Source organism: Staurois parvus, unplaced genomic scaffold (genome assembly GCF_062004578.1).
Source record: "Staurois parvus isolate SC_StPar_1 unplaced genomic scaffold, SC_StPar_1.0 ptg000203l, whole genome shotgun sequence".
Classification (NCBI taxonomy): domain Eukaryota; kingdom Metazoa; phylum Chordata; class Amphibia; order Anura; family Ranidae; genus Staurois; species Staurois parvus.
The window spans coordinates 3,367,076-3,390,736 of NW_028317999.1; the positions used below are offsets into that span (position 1 = coordinate 3,367,076).

Below are 23,661 nucleotides of genomic sequence, written 5' to 3' on the forward strand. Positions count from 1 at the left end.
ATGGTACGTCACGTGACCAGGAGAAGCGCTTATTTATCCTAATGGGGAAAAAGTGTGGATATTATCCCCATTAACATGTTGAGAAACAAAATGGAACGGGCTATGGAGATTTTGCTTGTTAATAGGGATGAAGTGAACATACTTGGGTTTGGTGTGAGGCTTGTTCACAGAACATTAGCAAAGTGTATGTGCCTAATTCAAACCCTAGTGAGATCAATAGGAGCTGAATGTTAACATAACTGTAATGGTCATTTTTTAGGTTAATAGGTTTCTCAAACAAATGGAATGGGGACTGCCATTGCCCTAGGGGACATATAACAAAACAACATTTTTTTTAATTCTGTTGGTGGGGGAGAGCAATTTTTATAATGTATTAAGGACAACAGACTTACTGGCTGGATCCCCAGGTGAAAATAAAGGAGAGAAAAATCACAAAAAAAAAAATGAATGCAGCCATCACATCTAAGAATCGGTAACCTGCAATACAATGCATGTTTGATTTTGGGTTTAATACTGCTGAAGTGAATTATATACATGTTTAGTAAATCATTTCCAATAAATCAACCTATCATTAATGTGATTTAGTGGTATATAGAGGCGCTTCTGCTGCTGATTTTGTTTTAAAAGTGCAAGCTCCAAGGTTGTCATCCTGATCCTTGCATACTAGACTTTGACCCAGAATAAGTTTACGGGTCAAGAGTCATTTCTTCACTGGCTGCATATCCTCTCCATGTCAGTGACACAGGTAGTGATGCCAATGTTCACCTTTGAAAACAATTAAGAAATTGCAGCCTCCGTATTTGTATCTCGTGACATTTTTCTTCTGTATGAGAAACGGCACTAATTTTATTAATATGGAACAAGAATAGTTATGTATGTAAAAATGGGAATAGTAAAACATTACCTTGATTTATGTCCACGATATCCATATATTTTGGAAGGTGAATGCTATTTCCTGTGAGGAGAGAAATAAGACTGTTTAACTCCTTCACGCATAAGGGTAAAACAAATCTAAATGCCTAAGCATAATTTTGCAACGTTGACATGTGCTACTAAAATTGTACATATCATCACAACTACTTTGTTCATCTAGGTGCATTGTACTGCATTTTTTTTCAGGACAAATTGGGCTTTCATTTGGTGGTAAATGGTAATGGATATCTCCTGATTTTTTTTTATTATCAAAGAAAAACTGGCCCAAAATAGTAAAAAAAAAATCATTTTTTTATTTAGCTGTGTGTTTCTTGTTACTACCATAACCTACCACCAAAGAACAACCCAAAATAAATTTTCCAGCTCTTGACGATCGCAATGATACCATATATGTGTATGGTATTTGTTGTTTGTACCCGTAGTACAGCCCAGAAATAATACTGAACATTTTGTTTTTGTACCTAAAATACACTGACACTGACACTGATACCATTTTTTTTTAAATCCTGACATTTGATTCTGACCTTTTGACCTTTGACCCAAACACTAACCCTGGCATTGAACTAGATAAAACCTTGATCTAGGTATTTTTTCTTATTTTTTATTTTATTGTTTTAATAGTTATTTATTTAGTTATCTCTTTTTTTCTTTTTTTTTTTACAAACATTTTTTTTCCTCTATGCCAGGAGTTAGAGAGATACAATGTATCTCTCTCCTCCATTCATAGAGAAAGAAAAAACAAGGGGGCTGGGCTGTACAGTGACTGATCACTGTGATAGTCAATTAGAGGCTATCACAGCGATCATACGACCTGGAATCGGAAGTCCCGGGTCCCAATCGTTAGAACGGGACCCGGTGCTGTCAGTGACACTGCGGTCTTTGTGCTGGGAGCGCATTGTGCTGAATAAAACTGAATAATATTTATGTAGCACCCTCCGAGTTAGCTAGGGGGAGCTAGAGTTCTGATTGTTAGAGAGGAGTGCTGAGTAGCAGCCTTGGTGCAATAGTCAGGAGGTCAAATTGTGGTCAGGGCCACTCTGAAATTTCCCCCTGCTCTAGAGCCTTTGAGGAGGGTCTAGAGGTAGAGGGTGGATCTGAGGAGTGGCTGGCTTGCACTCTTGAGGGATCCTGGCCAATCCCCAAAAAGAGGCTTGGCAAGGGGCTAGGACACCCCTTAAAATTAAGTGAGCCTGCTCAGCAGCAGGAGAGTTACATAGTTAGTCTGGCTGAAAAAAGACAAAAGTCCATCCAGTTCAACCATTAAAAAAAAAGTTATAATCCTATACCCACAGTTGATCCAGAGGAAGACAAAAAATCCCAGCAAAGCATGATCCAATTTGCTCCTGCAGGGAAAAAAATTTCCCTCGTAATCCCCAAAGAGGCAAGCAGATATTCCCTGGATCAACTTTATCTATAAATGTTAGTATCCAGTTATATTCTGCGTATCTTAGAAAGAATCCAGGCCTTTTTTAAAGCAATCCACTGAGCTGGCCAGAACCAACTCTTGGGGAAGTCTACTCCACATTTTCACAGCTCTCACTGTGAAGAAACCTTTCTGCGTTTGGAGATTACATTTCTTTTCCTCCAGATGTAAATAGTGCCCCCTTGTCCTCTGTGATGACCTCAGGGTGAATAGCTCTACACCGAGTTCACTATATGAACCACTGATGTATTTATACATGGTGATCATATCCCCCCTTAATCTCCTCTTCTCAAGAGAGAATAAATTCAGTTCCTCTAATATTTCCTCATAGCTGAGCTCCTCCATGCCTCTTATCAGTTTGGTTGCCCTTCTCTGTACTTTCTCCAGTTCCCCAATGTTCTTTTTGTGAATTGTTGCCAAAAACTGAACTGCATATTCCAGACGAGGTCTTACTAATGATTTGTACAGGGGTAAAATGATATCTCTCTCTGGAGTCTATACCTCTTTTAATACAGGAGAGGATTTTGTTCGCGTTAGAAACCGCAGCTTGGCATTGCATGCCATTATTAAGCTTGTGATCTACCAGAACTCCCAGATCCTTCTCGACCATTGACTCCCCCAATTGTACCCCCCCCCTAATATGTATGCTGCGTTCATATTCTTAGCCCCCAAGTGCATAACCTTACATTTATCAACATTAAACCTCATTTGCCACATAGTTGTCCAATTAAACAGTGCATTGAGGTCAGCTTGTAAATTGAAGACATCCTGTAAGGACGTTATTCCACTGCACAGCTTGGTGTCATCTGCAAAGACTGAAATGGGATTTTTAATCCCAGACACTATATTGTTTATACATATATTAAAAAGTAAGGGTCCCAACCAGGGGCAGACTGACAACCTATGGGGCCCCCGGGCAATAGGGGATCATTGGGCCACTGTGTCCTTACCCAAACTCAAAAAAGCCTATGAAAAAGGTACCAGGGGCATCTCATGGGGCCCCCTACTGACCCCGGGCCCTCGGGCAGTGCCCAAGTTTCCAAATGGTCAGTCCACCCCCGGTCTCAACACTGAACCTTGGGGTACACCACTGACAACCCTAGACCATTCAGAGTATGAATCATTAACCACTACTCTCTATAAAATAATATAAATGGTGAATACTTGTGAGCTATTATGAGATGAGGTGTTCAGTGGGTGATGTAAAGTGTAATCGTCTTATATGATGTGTAAGGTGCGCTGGCACTTGCACTGACTCACTTGGTAGTGTATATATTATATTATAGATAGATAGTGCCGCGCTCCTATATATTAATGTGCATAACTCTTATTTCTGAAGGTGCTTTTAGATGATAATTCAAAATAATACATATATAAACTACAATGTAGATATCAATTGTGAATTGTTGATGAATCACTATACCTAGTGACTTAAACAGTTATTATAAATTTCAAAAAAACCTTCATGCAGGTGACTAATGACTATCAGTCCTAAAGTGATTGTGACTTAAGAGGTACAATTAAATACAGATCCATACAATCTAAATTAGTGCACCTCTGTTCTACTGTGATCACTCTATTCACATTGTGCAAAAACATATAGAATTGTGCACGTGCATAAAATAAGTATATATAAAGTCTTTCAAAGTAAAATGTGCAGGTGAATTCCTTGTATCCTCTCGCCGAGTGCTTAATGGTCTCCCTATGTGCTCACCTCTATATTTGCCTGAATAAATCCAGGCAAATACGCTTTTTATCCTTCCAGGATAGATGGGATGGGATGGTACTCTTGTACTAGTTGTCCCAGAAGATAGATGTAGATTTAAATGGGTTCTCCTGTTCTCTCCTTTATCCCCTTGTCCAGCTGCTCATGGATGGATATCCTGACCAGCTCTCTGAGGATCTCCCAGATCCCCTGCTGGGGTTGTTTCCTTCTCCAATCCTCCTTATACCAATTCGGGGGGTGTTGGTCAATTGAAAAAGGGAAGAAAACAGACCATGGTGCCTTATCTTTGTGCATAAAGGAGATTTATTGCTGCCAATTAAGGTGTTGCACAATGGTATACAGCTCTTTTGTAATCCAGGTCAGCATAGATGACAATCTACAGAAATACTCTGCCTCTGCCCCTGCAGTGCTGTCTACCTCCGTCTGTACTACGATCACCGAGCCTCTCCAATGCAACGTCGTGACGTCAGAGCCCCTCCCCTACGCGTTGCGTCACAGGGTCACGTGACTTCATCAGGGGGAAATGATTGGATGCCACGACTATGCTTTTCCACCTATTTATATCTCTCGGCTGCCATTTTCCTGAAGCCCATACGGGCGCGGCCATTTTCCCAGTGATTTCCTTTAGCTGTGTATAGGATGAGTGTTTGTACACTCGAGAATTTACGTGATATCTGTTTGTCAGACGTTGCTAATTGGGTCAGCTGTGTTACATCCCTTATAATGCAGTTTATATATCATGGCACATGGCTATACCTTATATTGCTGAATATATACCTATTGGCAGACTAACTAAAAATCTATAAACACTCTTTATTAAAAATAAATGATTAAAACAATTAAAAAATTAAAAATTAAAAAATTAAGAATAAAATTAAAAAATGAATATATGCTATTCCATAAAGAAAACTATTTCATGGCCAGCATACATATCATTATTTGCCTAATACTATCAGTTATCATAATGTACTATATATCTTACATCTTTTTATATTTTTATGGATCCTATTTTTATAAATAGAAGGATGATAAATGTAAATGTGATTGATTATTAAAAATGTATACGCTCTATAAGAGTGTATTATTATGCTCTCATTCTACTTTGAACCTGCTAGAAAGGCCCAAAAGTAGAACTGAACAAATAACGGGTACATATATTTCATAAATCCCCAATCTATAAATAATGGGTCTCAAAGTATGGTTGTGTGCTATCTCCATACTTATTTGTTGCTGATAAAGCATGCAAGGTCAAACTCCTTGTTTAACCCATTAGGAGCCAGACAACCCATTTCATAGATCCACTTCGATTCCTTCTTACTAATTTCCCTTATTAGGTTGTCACCCCTCCAGTGTTGTACATGTTTCTCTATACCCCAGAACTCCAGTTTTCTTGCATCTTTGTTATGGTATTTCTTAAAGTGCTGTGACAAGTGATGATATTTGTATCCCCTATTTATATTATATACATGTTCTTTTATTCTTTCCCTTAGCATCCTTTTCGTACGACCAATGTAAATTAAATTACATGGGCATTTTAGGGCATAGACAACCCCTCTTGTGTCACATGATATAAATTGCTGGATAGTATAATCTTTTCCACTTAGGGGATTCTGAAATGTGAATCTTCTCCTAGGGTTGTTTACCAATCTGATGCAACTGTAGCATCTACCACAGGTATAAAACCCTTTTCCCTGAAAAAAGCTTATTTGATGATTTTTAACAGGTGGTGCTATTATGCTCTTAACAACCTTATCCCTAATATTGGGAGCTTTTTTATATATAAACCTTGGTATTGTTGGAATATTATTTTTCAGGTGCTTATCTAATGTTAAGATCTTCCAATGTTTCTTTATTATATTTTGTATTGATTTATACTGGGTGTTGTAGTGCAACACTACTGTTAATTCTTCCTTTCCAGTATTCTCTTTTTGCTTATCTGCTATCAATACATTGCGATCCATAAAGCCTACTTGTTCCCTTTCTTTATGTATTATTTCTTTTTTATATCCTTTATTGATGAATCTTTCTGATATTATTCCACTTTGTTCTACATAGTCCTTCATGTTTGTACAGTTCCTTTTTAGTCTAATAAATTGGCCTCTGGGGATATTTGTTAACCACGCTTTATGATGGCAGCTGTCTATGGGAATATATGAATTTCTATCAACTGATTTGAAATGATTTTTGGTGTATAGTTGTAATCCCTCTTTGCAGATTTGAATATCTAGAAAGTTGATAGTGGTTTCATGCATGTCATAGCTTAATTTTATATTGGCTTCATTCCTATTTAGATCATCATAAAATTTCTTGAGTTCTACTTTTTCACCATTCCATATCACTAATAGGTCATCAATATACCTTTTGTATATTATTATTCCTGTACTCTTATTCTGAAACACTGATTCATCTTCCCATTTTGCCATATAAAGATTAGCGATGCTAGGGGCGAATTTAGCGCCCATAGCGACTCCTCTTTTTTGGGAATAGTATGTATTGCCATACCAAAAATAATTGTGAGTAAGACAGAATTTTAAACATTTTATGATGAATTTATTATGTCTAGTGGTGTTATTCCCGTATTTGTTAAGTGCCCATTTGGCTGCTTCTATGGCCCCCTGATGGTCTATGTTAGTGTACAGTGCTGCTACATCTGCTGTACTCAAAAGCGTGTTTTTATCTATTAATATATCCTTTATTTCCTGTATCACATGTTTTGTATCCCTTAAGTATGCTCTAGTTTTAATGACCAATGGCTGTAAGTGATGATCTACATATTCACCTAACCTCGCTGTAAGTGAATCTATCCCGTTTATGATGGGCCTACCTGGCGGGTTGGTACTATCTTTGTGGATTTTGGGAACTGAATACATGATGGGCAGTCTGCATACTGATGGTATTAGATATTGGTGTTCCTTCTCATTAATTACTCCTTTCTTTTTCCCCTGTGTGACTAGTTTGATAAGCTGTTTTTTATATTCCTGGATGGGGTTATTGATAAGCACTTCATATGTATCTCTATCGTTAAGCAAATCTGTCATTACTGATTCATAATATGTCCTTGATTGTATCACTATGCCCCCTCCCTTGTCTGCTGGGCGTATTATAATATCATCCCTCTTTTTTAATATGTCTAAACCTCTTTTTAAATTAACCTCCATTTTTGGTTTTTTAATCCGGAGGGATTCTAGATCTTGTAATACCATATGTTTAAACGTGTCTATATATTTGTTATCTCCAATCTGGGGATTGAAAACTGATTTATTTTTAAGATGGCTATCCGTGGTGTGTTCTGTTGTTCCAGTATTATGTGTAATGGGATTGCTGGCATAATACTTTTTTAAATTGAGCTTCCTAATCAGTTTCTGAATGCTCACATATGTATCAAATTTGTTAAGTCCTTTTTGTGGGGCGTACTTGAGACCCTTGCTAAGCGCATGTATTTCTTCCTCTGTAAGGGGTAATCCACTAATATTGAAAATGCCTTCACCCTTTAATTCCTTCTTCTTTTTTTGTTGTGACCTTCTTCCTCCTCTTTTCCCTCTTTTTCTTGTGTATGTTGTACTTCTTCTTCCCTCCCCCCTTAGGGATTCAAATCCCATCCTAAAAAAGGATTAGGGAGGGGTGAGTTGAATTCTTCCCTTTCTAGGGGTGAGTATCTATTTTGTGTGGGTACTTGGTAAGGTTATTCATTACTGGGTATTGTACTTGGTATTGTACTTGGTATTGTGGCCTTTGTGGTTTGGGATAATATGGGCCTCTATTGTAATCAGGTCTCCCATAGTATTCTTGTGTGTAATATCCTTGGGGGCCTCTCTGATTATGGCCTCTATTACCATTATAATATGGTCTTCCCCCTTGGTATGGTTGATTAAGTGGGGGTCTGTATGGTCCCGGATTAAAGTAAGGTGGTCTCCAGTTATTTGGGTTCCCTCCTTTATGTTGGGGATGTCCCTTATTATCTTTATTAGGTGTTTTAAACCCTATTACTTTTTTAGGGGGTGGTTTTTCATTGGTTTTAACTGGTGTGGATTCTGTGGATTTAATCTCATTGGGATTGGGGTTAGTTTGCCATTTAAATACTGATTTTTGTTGGTAATCCTGGCTCACCCTTTGGAATTTTTTCTTTTTCTTGTTCTTAATTTCTGTGTCTTTTTTCTGGGCATTTTTATTCAGCTGGGATAGATATTTTGTAAACTCTGGGTGGTCTTTACTTGTCTCTACCTTATTTTGGTACTCTTTAATCACTTTTTCAATTTTCCTCATTTTTCTTTGTTTTCTTTTTAATAGGAATTGGAGAACCTCCATTCCTTTTTCACTAAAGAAATTGTACCATTCTTCCTTAGGAGGAAGAAGGTCACAACAAAAAAAGAAGAAGGAATTAAAGGGTGAAGGCATTTTCAATATTAGTGGATTACCCCTTACAGAGGAAGAAATACATGCGCTTAGCAAGGGTCTCAAGTACGCCCCACAAAAAGGACTTAACAAATTTGATACATATGTGAGCATTCAGAAACTGATTAGGAGGCTCAATTTAAAAAAGTATTATGCCAGCAATCCCATTACACATAATACTGGAACAACAGAACACACCACGGATAGCCATCTTAAAAATAAATCAGTTTTCAATCCCCAGATTGGAGATAACAAATATATAGACACGTTTAAACATATGGTATTACAAGATCTAGAATCCCTCCGGATTAAAAAACCAAAAATGGAGGTTTTTTAATTTTTAATTTTTTAATTGTTTTAATCATTTATTTTTAATAAAGAGTGTTTATAGATTTTTAGTTAGTCTGCCAATAGGTATATATTCAGCAATATAAGGTATAGCCATGTGCCATGATATATAAACTGCATTATAAGGGATGTAACACAGCTGACCCAATTAGCAACGTCTGACAAACAGATATCACGTAAATTCTCGAGTGTACAAACACTCACCCTATACACAGCTAAAGGAAATCACTGGGAAAATGGCCGCGCCCGTATGGGCTTCAGGAAAATGGCGGCCGAGAGATATAAATAGGTGGAAAAGCATAGTCGTGGCATCCAATCATTTCTCCCTGATGAAGTCACGTGACCCTGTGACGCAACGCGTAGGGGAGGGGCTCTGACGTCACGACGTTGCATTGGAGAGGCTCGGTGATCGTAGTACAGACGGAGGCAGACAGCACTGCAGGGGCAGAGGCAGAGTATTTCTGTAGATTGTCATCTATGCTGACCTGGATTACAAAAGAGCTGTATACCATTGTGCAACACCTTAATTGGCAGCAATAAATCTCCTTTATGCACAAAGATAAGGCACCATGGTCTGTTTTCTTCCCTTTTTCAATTGACCAACACCCCCCGAATTGGTATAAGGAGGATTGGAGAAGGAAACAACCCCAGCAGGGGATCTGGGAGATCCTCAGAGAGCTGGTCAGGATATCCATCCATGAGCAGCTGGACAAGGGGATAAAGGAGAGAACAGGAGAACCCATTTAAATCTACATCTATCTTCTGGGACAACTAGTACAAGAGTACCATCCCATCCCATCTATCCTGGAAGGATAAAAAGCGTATTTGCCTGGATTTATTCAGGCAAATATAGAGGTGAGCACATAGGGAGACCATTAAGCACTCGGCGAGAGGATACAAGGAATTCACCTGCACATTTTACTTTGAAAGACTTTATATATACTTATTTTATGCACGTGCACAATTCTATATGTTTTTGCACAATGTGAATAGAGTGATCACAGTAGAACAGAGGTGCACTAATTTAGATTGTATGGATCTGTATTTAATTGTACCTCTTAAGTCACAATCACTTTAGGACTGATAGTCATTAGTCACCTGCATGAAGGTTTTTTTGAAATTTATAATAACTGTTTAAGTCACTAGGTATAGTGATTCATCAACAATTCACAATTGATATCTACATTGTAGTTTATATATGTATTATTTTGGATTATCATCTAAAAGCACCTTCAGAAATAAGAGTTATGCACATTAATATATAGGAGCGCGGCACTATCTATCTATAATAACCACTACTCTCTGAATAAGATTTTTTAGCCAGTTTTCTATCCATATACATACAGATTTTTCCAAGCCCGTAGACTTTACCTTACACATTAGCCATGTGCAGGGGCGGACTGACCATTTGGAAACTTGGGCACTGCCCGAGGGCCCGGGGTCAATAGGGGGCCCCATGAGATGCCCCTGGTACCTTTTTCATAGGCTTTTTTGAGTTTGGGCAAGGACACAGGGGCCCCATGATCCCCTATTGCCCGGGGGCCCCATGAGTTGTCAGTCCACCCATGGCCGTGTGTGGGGAACTGTGTCAAACGCTTTTGCAAAATCCAAGTATACCATGTCCACCGCCACCCCTCTGTCCAAGGTTTTGCTCACCTCCTCGTGAAAAGAAATCAGATTTGTTTGACAACTTCTGTCTTTTATGAATCCATGCTGTCTGTTGCTTAAAATATTTTTTTTCAGCAAGAACAAATAGTTCAGGTGGAAGACAGAGAGGAAGATGTGAGGCTGAAGGCAGGAGCCTGGGAGGGGGCCCAGATGGAGAGAGGGGCCCACCTACAGGCAGCAGAGCTGCAAAGGAAGAATGCTCAGAGCTTCACCATCCCCCAGAGAAAGGACCACTTGTAGCAGGGGAGGAGCAGCCCAGCTAAAAGGCCTGGTAATAGCTACCAACCCATCAGCAGTACAGGAGGGGATCTGAGTGAGTACCCCTGCACCCTCTGGGTGGATAGGGGAAGGAGCACTCTGGTGGGAAACCAGATTTGCCACCTACCTAGTACTGCCCATTGCTTAAAGGGACATGAACTGGAACCCCTGTTCAGGGATATTTCCAGATTGCTGAGTGAAGGAAGAGGAGTTCACCTATGGTCTGGGGTGGTACATTAGAAGATGCTGGCTAGCTCTCCAACAGAGACTGAGTTGCAGTGAAGGCTTTTAAATAGTTCCAGGAAGTTGTCCTCAGTTCATCAGTTCCCTTGGGCATTCTGTAAACCCATATCCCTATCCCAGTTCATTTCCCCTAAATAAAAATAATACCAAAGATCAAGGACTGATCTTTGACTCTGGATGCAAATCTATGGGGAAGTGCATGTCACCTGGCTGTGCAGGACTATAGGGGGACCCAAAATCTTTGCAACTCTTAAGGAGGTAGTGCTACATTTATATAAATAATTACACAATGCTTCATTATCTCGTACCTAATAACCAAAATGTGCAATTGTTCCATTTTTGCTAATCTAATTAGGTAAACAATGTGCACACTACCACATCCCATACTAAGTAAATTACCAGGTTGATTTAAAGAATATGTAAACCCAACATTTCATATCCCTGATATTCAGTATCTCACAGAAGTGAGTACACCCCTCACAAACTGCTGGCAACAAAACTGAGTACACCCCCAAGTGAAAATGTGCAAATTGGGCCCAAAGTGTCAATATTTTGTGTGCCCACCATTATTTTCCAGCACTGCCTTAACCCTCTTGGGCATGGAGTTCACCAGAGCTTCACAGGTTGCCACTGGAGTCCTCTTCCACTCCTCCATGATGACATCACGAAGCTGGTGGATGTTAGAGACCTTGTGCTCATCCACCTTCCATTTGAGGATGCCCCACAGATGTTCAATAGGGTTTAGGTCTGGAGACACGCTTGGCGAGTTCATCACCTTTACCATCAGCTTCTTTAGCAAGGCAGTGGTCTTCTTGGAGGTGTGTTTGGGGTCGTTATCATGTTGGAATACTGCCCTGCGGTCCAGTCTCCAAAGGGAGGGGATCATGCTCTGCTTCAGTATGTCACAGTACATATTGGAATTCATGGTTCCCTCAATGAACTGTAGCTTCCCATTGGCTGCAGCACTCATGCAGCCCCAGAATATGACACTCCCACCACTATGCTTGACTGTAGGCAAGACACACTTGTCTTTGTCCTCTTCACCTGGTTGCCACCACACACACTTGACAGCATCTGAACCAAATAAGTTTATCTTGGTCTCATCAGACCACAGGGCATGGTTCCAGTAATCCATGTCCTTAGTCTGCTTGTTTTCAGAAAACTGTTTGCGGGCTTTCTTGTGCATCATCTTTAGAAAAGGCTTTCTTCTGGGATGACAGCCAGCAGACCAATTTGATGCAGTGTGTGGTGTATGATCTGAGCACTGACAGGCTGACCCCTTCAACCTCTGCAGCAATGCTGGCAGCACTCATACATCTATTTCCCAAAGACAACCTCTGGATATGACACTGAGCACGGTCACTCAACGTCTTTCGTCAACTATGGCGAGGCCTGTTCTGAGTGGAACCTGTCCTGTTAAACCACTGTATGGTCTTGGCCACCATGCTAAAGCTTAGTTTCAGGGTCTTGGCAATCTTCTTATAGCCTAGGCCATCTTTATGTACAGCAACAATTTTTTTTTTCCAGATCCTCAGAGAGTTATTTGCCATGAGGTGCCATGTTGAACTACCAGTGACCAGTATGAGAGAATGAGAGCAATAACACCAAATTTAACACACCTGCTCCCCATTCACACCTGAGACCTTGTAACACTGACGAGTCACATGACACCAGGGAGGGAAAATGGCTAATTGGGCCCAATTTGGACATTTTCACTTAGGAGTGTACTCACTTTTTTTGCCAGTGGTTTAGACATTAATGGCTTTGTGTTGAGTTATGTTGAGGGGGCAGCAAATTTACACTGGTATGCAAGCTGTACACTCACTACTTTACATTGTAGCTAAGTGTCATTTCGTCAGTGTTGTCACATGAAAAGATATAATAAAATATTTACAAAAATCTGAGGGGTGTACTCACTTCTGTGAGATACTGTATACCTGCTGTACCGGGTAAAGTTTCCTGTTCTCTTTGTATCGTTTCCTTTGTGTGAAGTCCCTGATGTTCCTGCCAGTCCCTCTGCTTTCCTATTAAAAATTAACCACACATCATGGTCATGGGAACTCAGCCTGCTCTACTCCAATGTGAAATACTACTGCACATAGGTGTGGGGGAACAAAGTCCGCTCTCCTAACTGGATGCTATGCAGTTGCCTTGCTTCTCTCTAGATGCCTGGAGTAGTCCAAAATACAACTGTAAAAATGCAAATGGTTCACTAATAATAAACATGGCTTGATGAATGATAAATAATAAATATTTGTTGAAACACAAGACATAAGAAAAGTGGAATATAGATATACCTCCTGATCACATATATAACATGATGTGGTAAAGTAAATTTATATATATAATAATTATGGCATAGAACTCTATTAGTGCAACAAAACCAATCTGAACTCAACCAAGGGAATGACTTGGGAGTGAAAATTAATCCCTAGGAGGAAAACCAATGATGGATCACAATATAGATACTTAAATAATAATATTAATTAAATACCGATGTTAAAAGTGAGTAGTAATGAATAATAAAAAATATATATATTAAAGAAATAGTTCACGGCAATGGGTCTATGTGAAGCCTCTGGAAGGTCCTATATGACCATTAATCAGCTGTATATGTCTACAGGAGAATATGTTTGATTTTGATTTTGTTTTTTATTGGGTTGGATGTGTTTACCCTTTGTCTCTGGGGGACATTACCCTTATAGATCACATGTAATTGTGAATGGGCACAAGCCTGAAAGTAATCAGTGTGTTACCTCAACTTGTGAGAGTGGGGCAGGGTCCTTTTGCTCCATTGAGTAAGAGCAATGGAGGATTTAAAGTGATGGAGGGATCCAATTCTTCTGGCTCTAAAGAGGGTTTTACGCAAATTGCGCCAGCCATGTTCTGGGTTCCTGGATGACACCCACCTGGCATTCGAAGGTCCATCAGGTCTAAAGCAGCACTGTGTCATCACTTGATATGCAAGTTTTTATATGTTGTTTGTGCGTATAACTTTTATCAACATTTATTAAAATTTACTAAGCATAATGCACTAGCCCGGTCAGCTCTCTTATTTGTGTTTTTACTGCTCTACTCCAATGATCAGACTTCTTCTGCAATCATCAGACTTCTTCAGAATCCTCCCCCTCCCCAGCACAACCTTTCACTGGGAAGATCAGTGTGCTGCTTTTTCTCCTCCCCAGCTCTTATGCAGCTGAGAATAGAGGGTATGTGATCACTTATAAAAAAAAGGAAAAAATATTTATAATGCTTATTTTTATATCTATACATAAATGTTTTGCCTTTCATTTTTATTTTAAACTGAATGGGTTGTTTTATTTTATTTACAATCACTTTAACTGTATGAAGTGTACACAACATGAACATAGCTACGTAAGTTATAACTTGCAGAACAAGTTCAAACCTCCACAGGACTGTTCATGCTTCCTCTTCCTCTCATTGTTTGGAGGCAGGGGTGTGCCATATCTTCCCCATGTTCAGAAGAATGGGTAAATCTTGGGAGCTTCAGCAAAGGTCAAAAGTAGCAGGAGAACTAGTGGAAGGTACAAACATTCTGCAAAGCCTCAATACAGTAAAATAAACCTCTTACATTGCCTGGTACAGATAATCATTTAACACAAACCTGTCATTGGCGCGACTTTATTAACCTAAATTTGCAGGAAGACAGCAGGCACTGCTGTAGATACTGCAAGATTCCTAAAATGAGGATCATGTGGCCCTTGGAAGCCACCTTCAATTTCTATGTAAATGCTGACTTTAGTAAAATTTTAAAATCAAAGTTCACATTATTAAAAGGTTTTTGAGAGGTCAGCAAATCTACATGATCAGCAGACCTAGCTTCCCTTTCCTGTCTATTATCAGCAAACAAAAAATAGGACTGTGTTTTTCCATTTTGGGCAGAGACAGCAACCTGGATTCACACAACTTTCCACTGTAGCTTGAGAGAGTTGGAATTGGTACCCAGTATAATTGTGGTTGTGGTTACTAACTGGTCCTCATTTGAGATGTTATGTCTGAGTAATTCCTATGCTAATATTAATTTCAGTTTGCATTTATACACACCTCTCATGCTGAATCTTTAACATTTCATTTTCATGGCTACTATTAAAATAATTGAATCAGACTGCCTTCAGAAATCAATTACTGCTTGCTTGCTATTTAAAATAAAAAAGATGTTATAAAAGAAATTATACTTACCTGCTTTGTGTGGTGGTATTGCACAGGGCAGTCCCTTATGTCCTTTTCTGGAGTCCCCAGCCATCGCTCTCCGCTGCTTCCTCTTGTGGATGCCCCCATAGCAAGCCCGCTGTTGTGGGGGCACCCATGCAGGTGTGCTCTAGAGTTGGGTTGTGTGAGCCCACACTGCAGCACAACCACACCCCCCGCTCCCTCCTCATAGGATTTGACTGACAGCACCAGGAGCCTTCCTGGTCTCCTGTGAGACCAGGAAGAGAGAGCAGTGGCACTGCAGATGGACCGAAAGAGGAGGCCAGTAAATGATTTGAGATGGGGGGACCATTGGTGGATATTTTTTAACCTTAGTGCACAGAATGTGTTAAGATAAAAAAATGCTTACCCTTTAGAACCACTGTATAGACTTTGAGAAAATCGGACGACCAATCATCCTATTGTCCACAAAAGTGCATATCATTATGTAGTCGGAATGGTATGGACTTGTAAGAAAATTCTTGCCCAGCAAAGGCAAATGCACCTACATACTAACATAGTGTAGGGGTCCTATGTTTCTAATCATGTGCGTTTTTTTCTATTCAATTATTTCCATAAAATTACTGTACACATTGGACGAAAATTGGACATTGTGTTCTCATACAATAAAAATGTTCTAGCTTGCACTCTCATTTTTTGTCAACAGAATTGCCTGTTGAAAGGACTATACTAACAATCAGAGAATCCACCGATTGTTCCTTGTATGGAAATGTTCATATGATTTTCTTATTGTGTGCACAAGCCATAAGACTTGCTAGAATTTTTTTTCCATGAACAGTCAAAGTCAGATTACCTAATAGTTTGCAGCCTGAGACTCTCTATTAACTTTATTTGCTGTCTGAAAACCTCCCTTTGCTTTATCAAAGATTTGGTCCCTGATAAGACAGTAATAAGACATCTAGAATAGCAAATATTCTCTTTCCTTGCCTGGCAGGTGGTAAAAATTTTAGGTGGCTGACCCCATCCTAACAGGTTTGGATACAAAACACAATTTATTATTTTGTACTTACTTGTTTGTTCCAGGACAGGCTAAAAAGTAATACAAAACACATTAATTATTATAGAGAAAATACTCTGGAATATAATGAAAGATTTTACACATTTTGTATAACTTTAGCTGAGAGAAACAAGGCATCTTTTAATGTTTAATTTATAACGGATGGGACAGTAACTGTTGCGTTCAGAAGATAGGATAAACATTATAGAAGCAAATAACTGATTAACATGGACTGATTCAGTGATTTTGATTATACAGATTATAATGTTTCATGGATGACAAATGAAACTCGGAGGTGTATTATAAAATATGAAATGTTTCTTCCAGGTGGAAAATGGTTACTGGTAGTCCCTCTCCTTCCCTAACCTTAGTTGGGGTTACTGTTGCCCACCATTGTGGGTGGACAATGTAATTCAGGACGTTAATGAACTGTTACATTTAGCATGAGTCTTGTTGACTGAGCTTTGGTGTTTGTTGTTTATTTCAAATATTCTTGATTTGTCTATGGTCATAAAAAAAAGAATAGTTTAAAGGAAGTTTATTAAAAATGTATATCCCAATAAAGGGCCTGATATTTTCCAAAGATGTCTTTGTGCTTGTTGTTTCATAACCACTTGCCCTCTGGAAGGTTTTACCCCCTTCATGACCAGGCCATTTTTTGCTATTAGGCCAAAATGTATTCTGCTATGTCTTTGGTAAAAAAAACATCCCAGGAAGTGTATATTATTTGGTTGGCGTGAAAGTTAAAGTGTCTACAAACTATGGTATATATACTGGAATTTTTATTTATTTATTTTTTATAATAGTAATGGCGGTGATCAGTGACTTATAATGGGACTGTGATAATGCAGCGGGCAATCTGACACTAACTGACTCTGGGGGAAACTAACTGCCACTGACATCACCAGTGACATTAATACAGTGATTAGTGATAACACTACACAGTGTCACTGTACTAATGACACTGTCTGGGAAGGGGTAAACATATAGGGTGATCAAAGGGTTAAAGGTGTGCCTAACTATGTGTAATATGTGTAAAGTGTGCTGCTTTTACTAAGCGATTTTGTTTTTTGCAAGGAATAAAAAACAGAAAGATCGCCTGTCAGTGTACAGAGCTTTGTGTTGTTTACCAACACAGAGCTCTTTTTGGTGAATCACGGAGCTTGACTAGTGGGTCCCTGGTGATCAATCATTGGCTGGGATCCACTGATCGGCTTGTGCTGTAACAAATCACAGCACAGCCAAGGCAGTGGGTGCACGCCCTACCCAGAAGCAGTGATCACATACCATCTACATCAGTGTTTCTCAAGCTTTTTGCCTTCGAGGAACCCTTTGCAAAAAGTTTGAGATCTTGGGGAACCCCTGAAAAAAAAATTCAAATCTACAGCTCACGGAACATTGAATGTGATCAGCGAGCTGTAGATGAAGCACATGGCTGTATAAGGAGGTGGTATTCAGTGTATGGCAGCGCTGAATGCAGAGAGGGGGAGCAGAGAGTGGGAGCTTGTGGCTGGATGAGACTGAATGTAGCAGTAGGTGAGATCATAACAGCTTTATGTACAGTACATTTATGGCATAATAACAAAAAGCTATCTTCATCTCACACCCGTACTGCTACATTCAGTGTAATCCAACTATGTGCTCTGCAGTCTGCATCACTACTTCCATACACTGGATGTCACCTCCTACTTCCTTTCTGCTCCTCCTCCAGCACTCTCACCTCCCATACAGATCTCACCTCCCATACAGACCTCACCTCCCATACAGACCTCACCTCCCATACAGATCTCACCTCCTATTCAGATCTCACCTCCTATTCAGATCTCACCTCCCATACAGCCACATGCTCTGGTAGCTTTCTGCTTCCTCCTCCTCACACTCTGCAATACGGCGGCTGTAACATGAACTTGCCTCCTGATCCAGCCATGTGTTCCAGCGGCTAGCTGCTCTCTGCCCTCCTTCCTCCACCACCCCTTGCACTCTGTGTCTCTGTAGCTGTAGAATATCACCTCCCAAAGCAAGCCACATGCTCCCGCTCTGTGCTCAGCGCTGTTACAGACAGCTACCTCCTTCTTCAGCTCCCATACTCTACACTACTCCTGGCCCCAGCCTCTAACTATAGAGAAGGCATCACTGACACTACTGACTGTCATCACGCACTGTGAACAACACTGGAAACATTAGGCGGTATACATACGCCATAATGTTGTTTCACGGCGGAACCCCTGGGGACTTCTCTTGGAACTCCGGTTGAGAAACACTAATCTACATGGTCCAGAACACAGCAGCCACCCTACTAAATAAATTTATGTGGGGAAGTTTGTAAGTGGTTAATTAACTATTCTAGTTCAGGAGGTTTGTTATTATTATTATTCAATTAAAGGTTTACTTACAGGGTGTGCAATCCCATGCAAATTCTTGGGTGCCAGCTTTCAAATACTTCTAATATTTCCTTTGTAGAGCCTCATAAATGCTCCGAAAACATATTATTGAAGATATTTCTAAGTTACATGATAATTTAATTAAAATTAAATATGAGACAGAATATTTAATATGTATCCTATTGTGATTATACATTTTGAGCATTTATTAAAATGTCAGCATAATTTGAGACACATAGTAAAAAAAAAAAATATCGAACCATTATTATTATTATACAGGATTTATATAGCACCAACAGTTTGCTCAGCACTTTACAATATAACAGGAGATAATACAGCAACAATACAGTTCAATACAAGAGGGAAAGGAGGGCCCTGCTCCTTGGAGCTTACAATATAGGAGGGAGGGGCTAGTGGTACAAAAGGTAGTAACTGTTGGGGATGGACTGGTTGGAAGAGTAGAAGGTTCCATTATTAGCTGAAGGCAGGATAGGCTTCCCTGAAGAGATAGATTTTCAGAAATCGCCTAGAAATGAGCAGAGTAGGCGATAGTCTGATAAATTGGGGTAGAGAGTTCCAGAGGATGGGGGAAGCTCTGAAAAAGTCCTGGAGACGAGCATGGGAGGAGGTAGAGAAGGAGCTAGAAAGCAGGAGGTCTTGCGAGGAGCGGAGAATACGGTTTGGGTGATATTTAGAGACAAGATCAGTGATGTAATTTGGGGCAGAGTTATAAATGGCCTTATACGTTATTGTTAATGTTTTGAATTTTATCCGTTGCGCAATGGGAAGCCAGTGGAGGGATTGGCAGAGAGGTATGGCAGATACAGAACGTTTAGTAAGGTGGATGAGCCTGGCAGCAGCATTCATGATAGACTGAAGAGGGGATAGCCTGCAATTAGGTAGGCCAATGAGGAGGGAGTTGCAATAGTCAAGGTGAGATATAACAAGGGAGTGAATAAGTTGCTTAGTGGTTTCCGAGGTTAGGAACGGGCGTATCTTAGAGATGTTGCGGAGGTGAAGTCTACAAGATTTGGACAGTGATTGGATTTGGGGCTGAAAGGACAGATGGGAGTCTAGGATTACACCTAGCACCCTGGCATGAGGGGAGGGACTGATGGTTGTATTATTGATCTTGATGGAGAAGTCAGGGGAGGGGGCACGGGCTGGGGGGAATGCTAAGAGATCAGTTTTTGAAAGATTGAGTTTGAGGAAGTGGAGTGACATCCATGCCGATATATCACTTAGTAGGTTAGTAATGCGAGAGGAGACTGAAGGGGTGAGGTGAGGGGTAGAAAGATAGATTTGTGTGTCATCAGCATAGAGGTGGTACTTAAAGACCCTTTTTTAGTCAATGTGGGTGTCATTGGTTCTGAGTCATACATGCACTTTTATTTTAGGCCATCACGTTTGCTTTACGTAATCAGAGTAGAGCAGGGGTGTCAAACTGGTGGCAATCCAGTTGTTGCGAAACTACAGGTTCCATCATGCCTCTACCTTTAGGAGTCATGCTTGTAACTGTCAGTCTTGCAATGCCTCATGGGACTTGTAGTTTGGCAACAGCTGGAGGGCCGCCAGTTTGACACCTGTGGAGTAGAGTATCACTATGGTGTTACTTGAGATAGACTGAAACAGGCTCTTAGGATCATTATTGTGCCGATGTGCAGTGCACGTTAAGAAGTAATCACTTCATAAAAAGAGTAGGTGATAACATACACAGAAAGCTTTAAACTGTCTTATTATTTTTTGAAAATTCAAAGAGCTTGATGGGAAATTACCTAAAGCACCACACCCCCAGGTATTGAAATGAACAGAAAATATAACATGCAAAAATGGGACTTTTCAGGTGCCATGAACAGATTCAAGAATTAGTTAAAATATACTTTATTCTAACATGTATCAGTCAAAATACATTACAATAAAAAAAAGTATCATATTTTTAATATACAATGCTCTGTCATACAATGTTCTATTCGCCATAAGAATAAATGTAAAGTGTAATTATGCTATAAACAATAATGTGTATATATATATATATATATATATATATATATATATATATATATATATATATATATATAGTTGTGTTCAAAATAATAGCAGTGTGTTGAAAAAAGTGAATAAAGCTCAAAATCCTTCTAATAGCTTTTATTTCCATACACACAAATGCATTGGGAACACTACACATTCTATTCCAAATCAAAACATGAAGGAAAATATATCAAATTTGTGTTGCTCCTCTAAATAAAATTGAAGAAAAGTGAATATTAGACTGTTCGAAAAAATAGCAGTGTTTGTATTCTTCTTTACAAACTCAAACATTCACTATATAAACTGAAAGATGTTTGAAGATGTTGCTTTCCTTTGAATCACTTAATTAATATTTAGTTGTATAACCACTGTTTCTGAGAACTGCTGTACATCTGTGTTGCATGGAGTCAACCAACTTCTGGCATCTGTGAACAAGTATTCCAGCCCAGGATGATTGGACTACATTCCACAGTTCTTCTCTATTTCTTGGTTTTGCCTCAGAAACTGCATTTTTGATGTCACCCCACAAGTTTTCTATTGGATTAAGATCCGGGGATTGGGCTGGCCACTCCATAACGTCAATCTTGTTGGTCTGGAACCAAGATGTTGCATGTTTACTGGTGTGTTTGGGGTCGTTGTCTTGTTGGAACACCCATTTCAAGGGCATTTCCTCTCCAGCATAAGGCAGCATGACCTCTTCAAGTATTCTGATGTATTCAAATTGATCCATGATCCCTGGTATGCGATAAATAGGCCCAACACCGTAGTATGACAAACTGTCTCCGGCCACTAGGCCCAAAAAGAACAATCTTACTTTCATAAGTCCACAAAATGTTGCACCATTTCTCTTTAGGCCAGTCAATGTGCTCTTTGGCAAATTGTAACCTCTTCAGCACATGTCTTTTTGTCAACAGTGGGACTTTGCGGGGGCTTCTTGCAGATAGCTTGGCTTCACATAGGCGTCTTCTAATTGTAACAGTACTCACAGGGAACTTTAGACCTTCTTTGATCTTCCTGGAGCTAATGGTTGGCTGAGTCCTTGCCATTTTGGCTATTCTTCTATCCATTTCGAATGGTAGTTTTTCGCTTTCTTCCACGTCTTTCAGGTTTTGGTTGCCATTTTAAAACATTTGCGATCATTTTAGCTGAGCAGCCTATCATTTTCTGCACTTCTTTATATGTTTTCCCCTCTCCAATCAACTTTTTAATCAAGGTACGCTGTTCTTCTGAACAATGTCTGGAACGACCCATTTTCCTCAGAATTTCAGAGAGAAATGCACTGTAACCAGCATGTACAACATTTGCGGCGTTCCTTCCTTAAATAAGGGCAATAATTGCCACCTGTTTTTCAAAAAATGAATGACCTCACTAATAGAACTCCACACTGCTATTATTTTGAACATGCCCCTTTCAATTAGTGATTCAATTACACAGAATCAGCAGCATGCATGTCATGACTGTTGGGTCTGTTAGGTTTCTGTTTGGACACTGTACTGCTAGGGTGACAGTATGTTAAAAATAAATAAAATAAAAGTTTTTTACTAAAAAGATAGATGAATACATTTTGGCCAAGATTTATGAAGAAAGATTATTTATTTGCAAAATTTTATACGAAAAATCTTTTTTTCAAAATTTTTTAACTTTTTAATTTATATAGCAAAAAAAAAAATCCCAGTGGTGAATAAATACCACCAAAATAAAGTTTTATTTGTCTCAAAAAAATGCTAAAAAATTTATATGAACAGTGTTGCATGACCGCGCAATTGTCATTCAAAGTGTGATAGCACTGAAAGCTGAAAAATGGCCTGGACTGGAAGGGGGTGAAAGTGTTCGGACCTGAAGTGGTTAAATAAAATCTGGAATAAGACTATAGAAACTATGAGTAATCCTTGCTCCGTAGGGAGCTCCTAAAGTGAATTTGAAGGCAAACAGCTAAATTCACTGCTAATATATGTAAATGTGAACTGTCGTACCCTCAAATTCATAAACTACTACTACTACTAAACTATTTTTCTAATCCAAGCACCTCTATCAGACATCACCACCAGAATTTGACCTAACTTTCCACTTCTTTGATTACAGTCTGGCCTATGATTGGATAGTGAAGCTGCAGCAACACACTTATGATGCCAGTTCTTTGCTCTCCCCTCCTATCAGCAAGTTCCATGCGCTCTTTACAATGCAGTAAACCCCGACTGAATTACAGTGCTGCCACGTCTTCTCTCAGCCTGAACCCTGCTGTGCAGGGAATTTAAAAGCCAATATAAAAAGAGAATGAGACACTACCTAAAAATAAGATGTTTTTAATGAATACATAACTGGGCTAGATTAGGGTATTTATTATCTGCATGCAATTTGGCTTTCAGTTGTAACCTTATAAACACAGACAGAAATTCTTGTCATATCTGTCAAATAAATACATTTTAACAATATACTGTACAAAAAAGTGGCAACCACCTCAACCTATAACTAGCCTTTGCAAAAGCTAGTTATACGGTGGGATGGTTGCCACTTTTTTGTACAGCTGGTTGAATTGGGTGTGGGGGGTGCACTGGATGCTTACAGCAGCCATTGTGCTTTTGCCAGGAGTCATGTGTGTACCTATGCCTTTAAGGAGGGATGTGCTTCCTCCAGACATACCTGCCCTTAATCTAACCACTACTACAGTCAGGTCCATAAATATTGGGACATGGACACAATTCTAACATTTTTGGCTCTATACACCACCACAATGGATTTGAAATGAAACAAACAAGATGTGCTTTAACTGCAGACTGCCAGCTTTGATTTAAGGGTATTTACATCCAAATCAGGTGAACGGTGTAGGAATTACAACAGTTTGCATATGTGCAAGCAGTTCCTGCTTGTTCTTGGGGCATTTTCCCTTCAGTTTTGTCTTCAGCAAGTGAAATGCATGCTCAATCGGATTCAGGTCAGGTGATTGACTTGGCTATTGCATAACATTCCACTTTTTTCCCTTAAAAAACTCTTTGGTTGCTTTTGCAGTATGCTTTGGGTCATTGTCCATCTGCAC

The 23,661-nt window shown here is 39.5% G+C and overlaps 1 protein-coding gene and 1 long non-coding RNA gene across 2 annotated transcripts in view; one reads left to right on the forward strand and one right to left on the reverse strand.

Annotated features, from left to right (window-relative positions):
* LOC149461415 (meprin A subunit beta-like) overlaps positions 1-23,661 on the reverse strand; it is a 73,372-nt gene that overhangs the window by 48,216 nt on the left and 1,495 nt on the right. The window contains exons 2-3 of the mRNA XM_089678366.1: positions 16,232-16,250; positions 905-955 (exon numbers count right to left, since the gene is read on the reverse strand). Of these exons, the coding sequence (XP_089534492.1) occupies positions 905-955; positions 16,232-16,250 (70 nt within the window). The remainder of the gene's footprint in view (positions 1-904; positions 956-16,231; positions 16,251-23,661) is intronic.
* Positions 1-23,661, forward strand: part of LOC149461416 (uncharacterized) — an 83,445-nt gene that overhangs the window by 44,656 nt on the left and 15,128 nt on the right. The window lies entirely within an intron of this gene.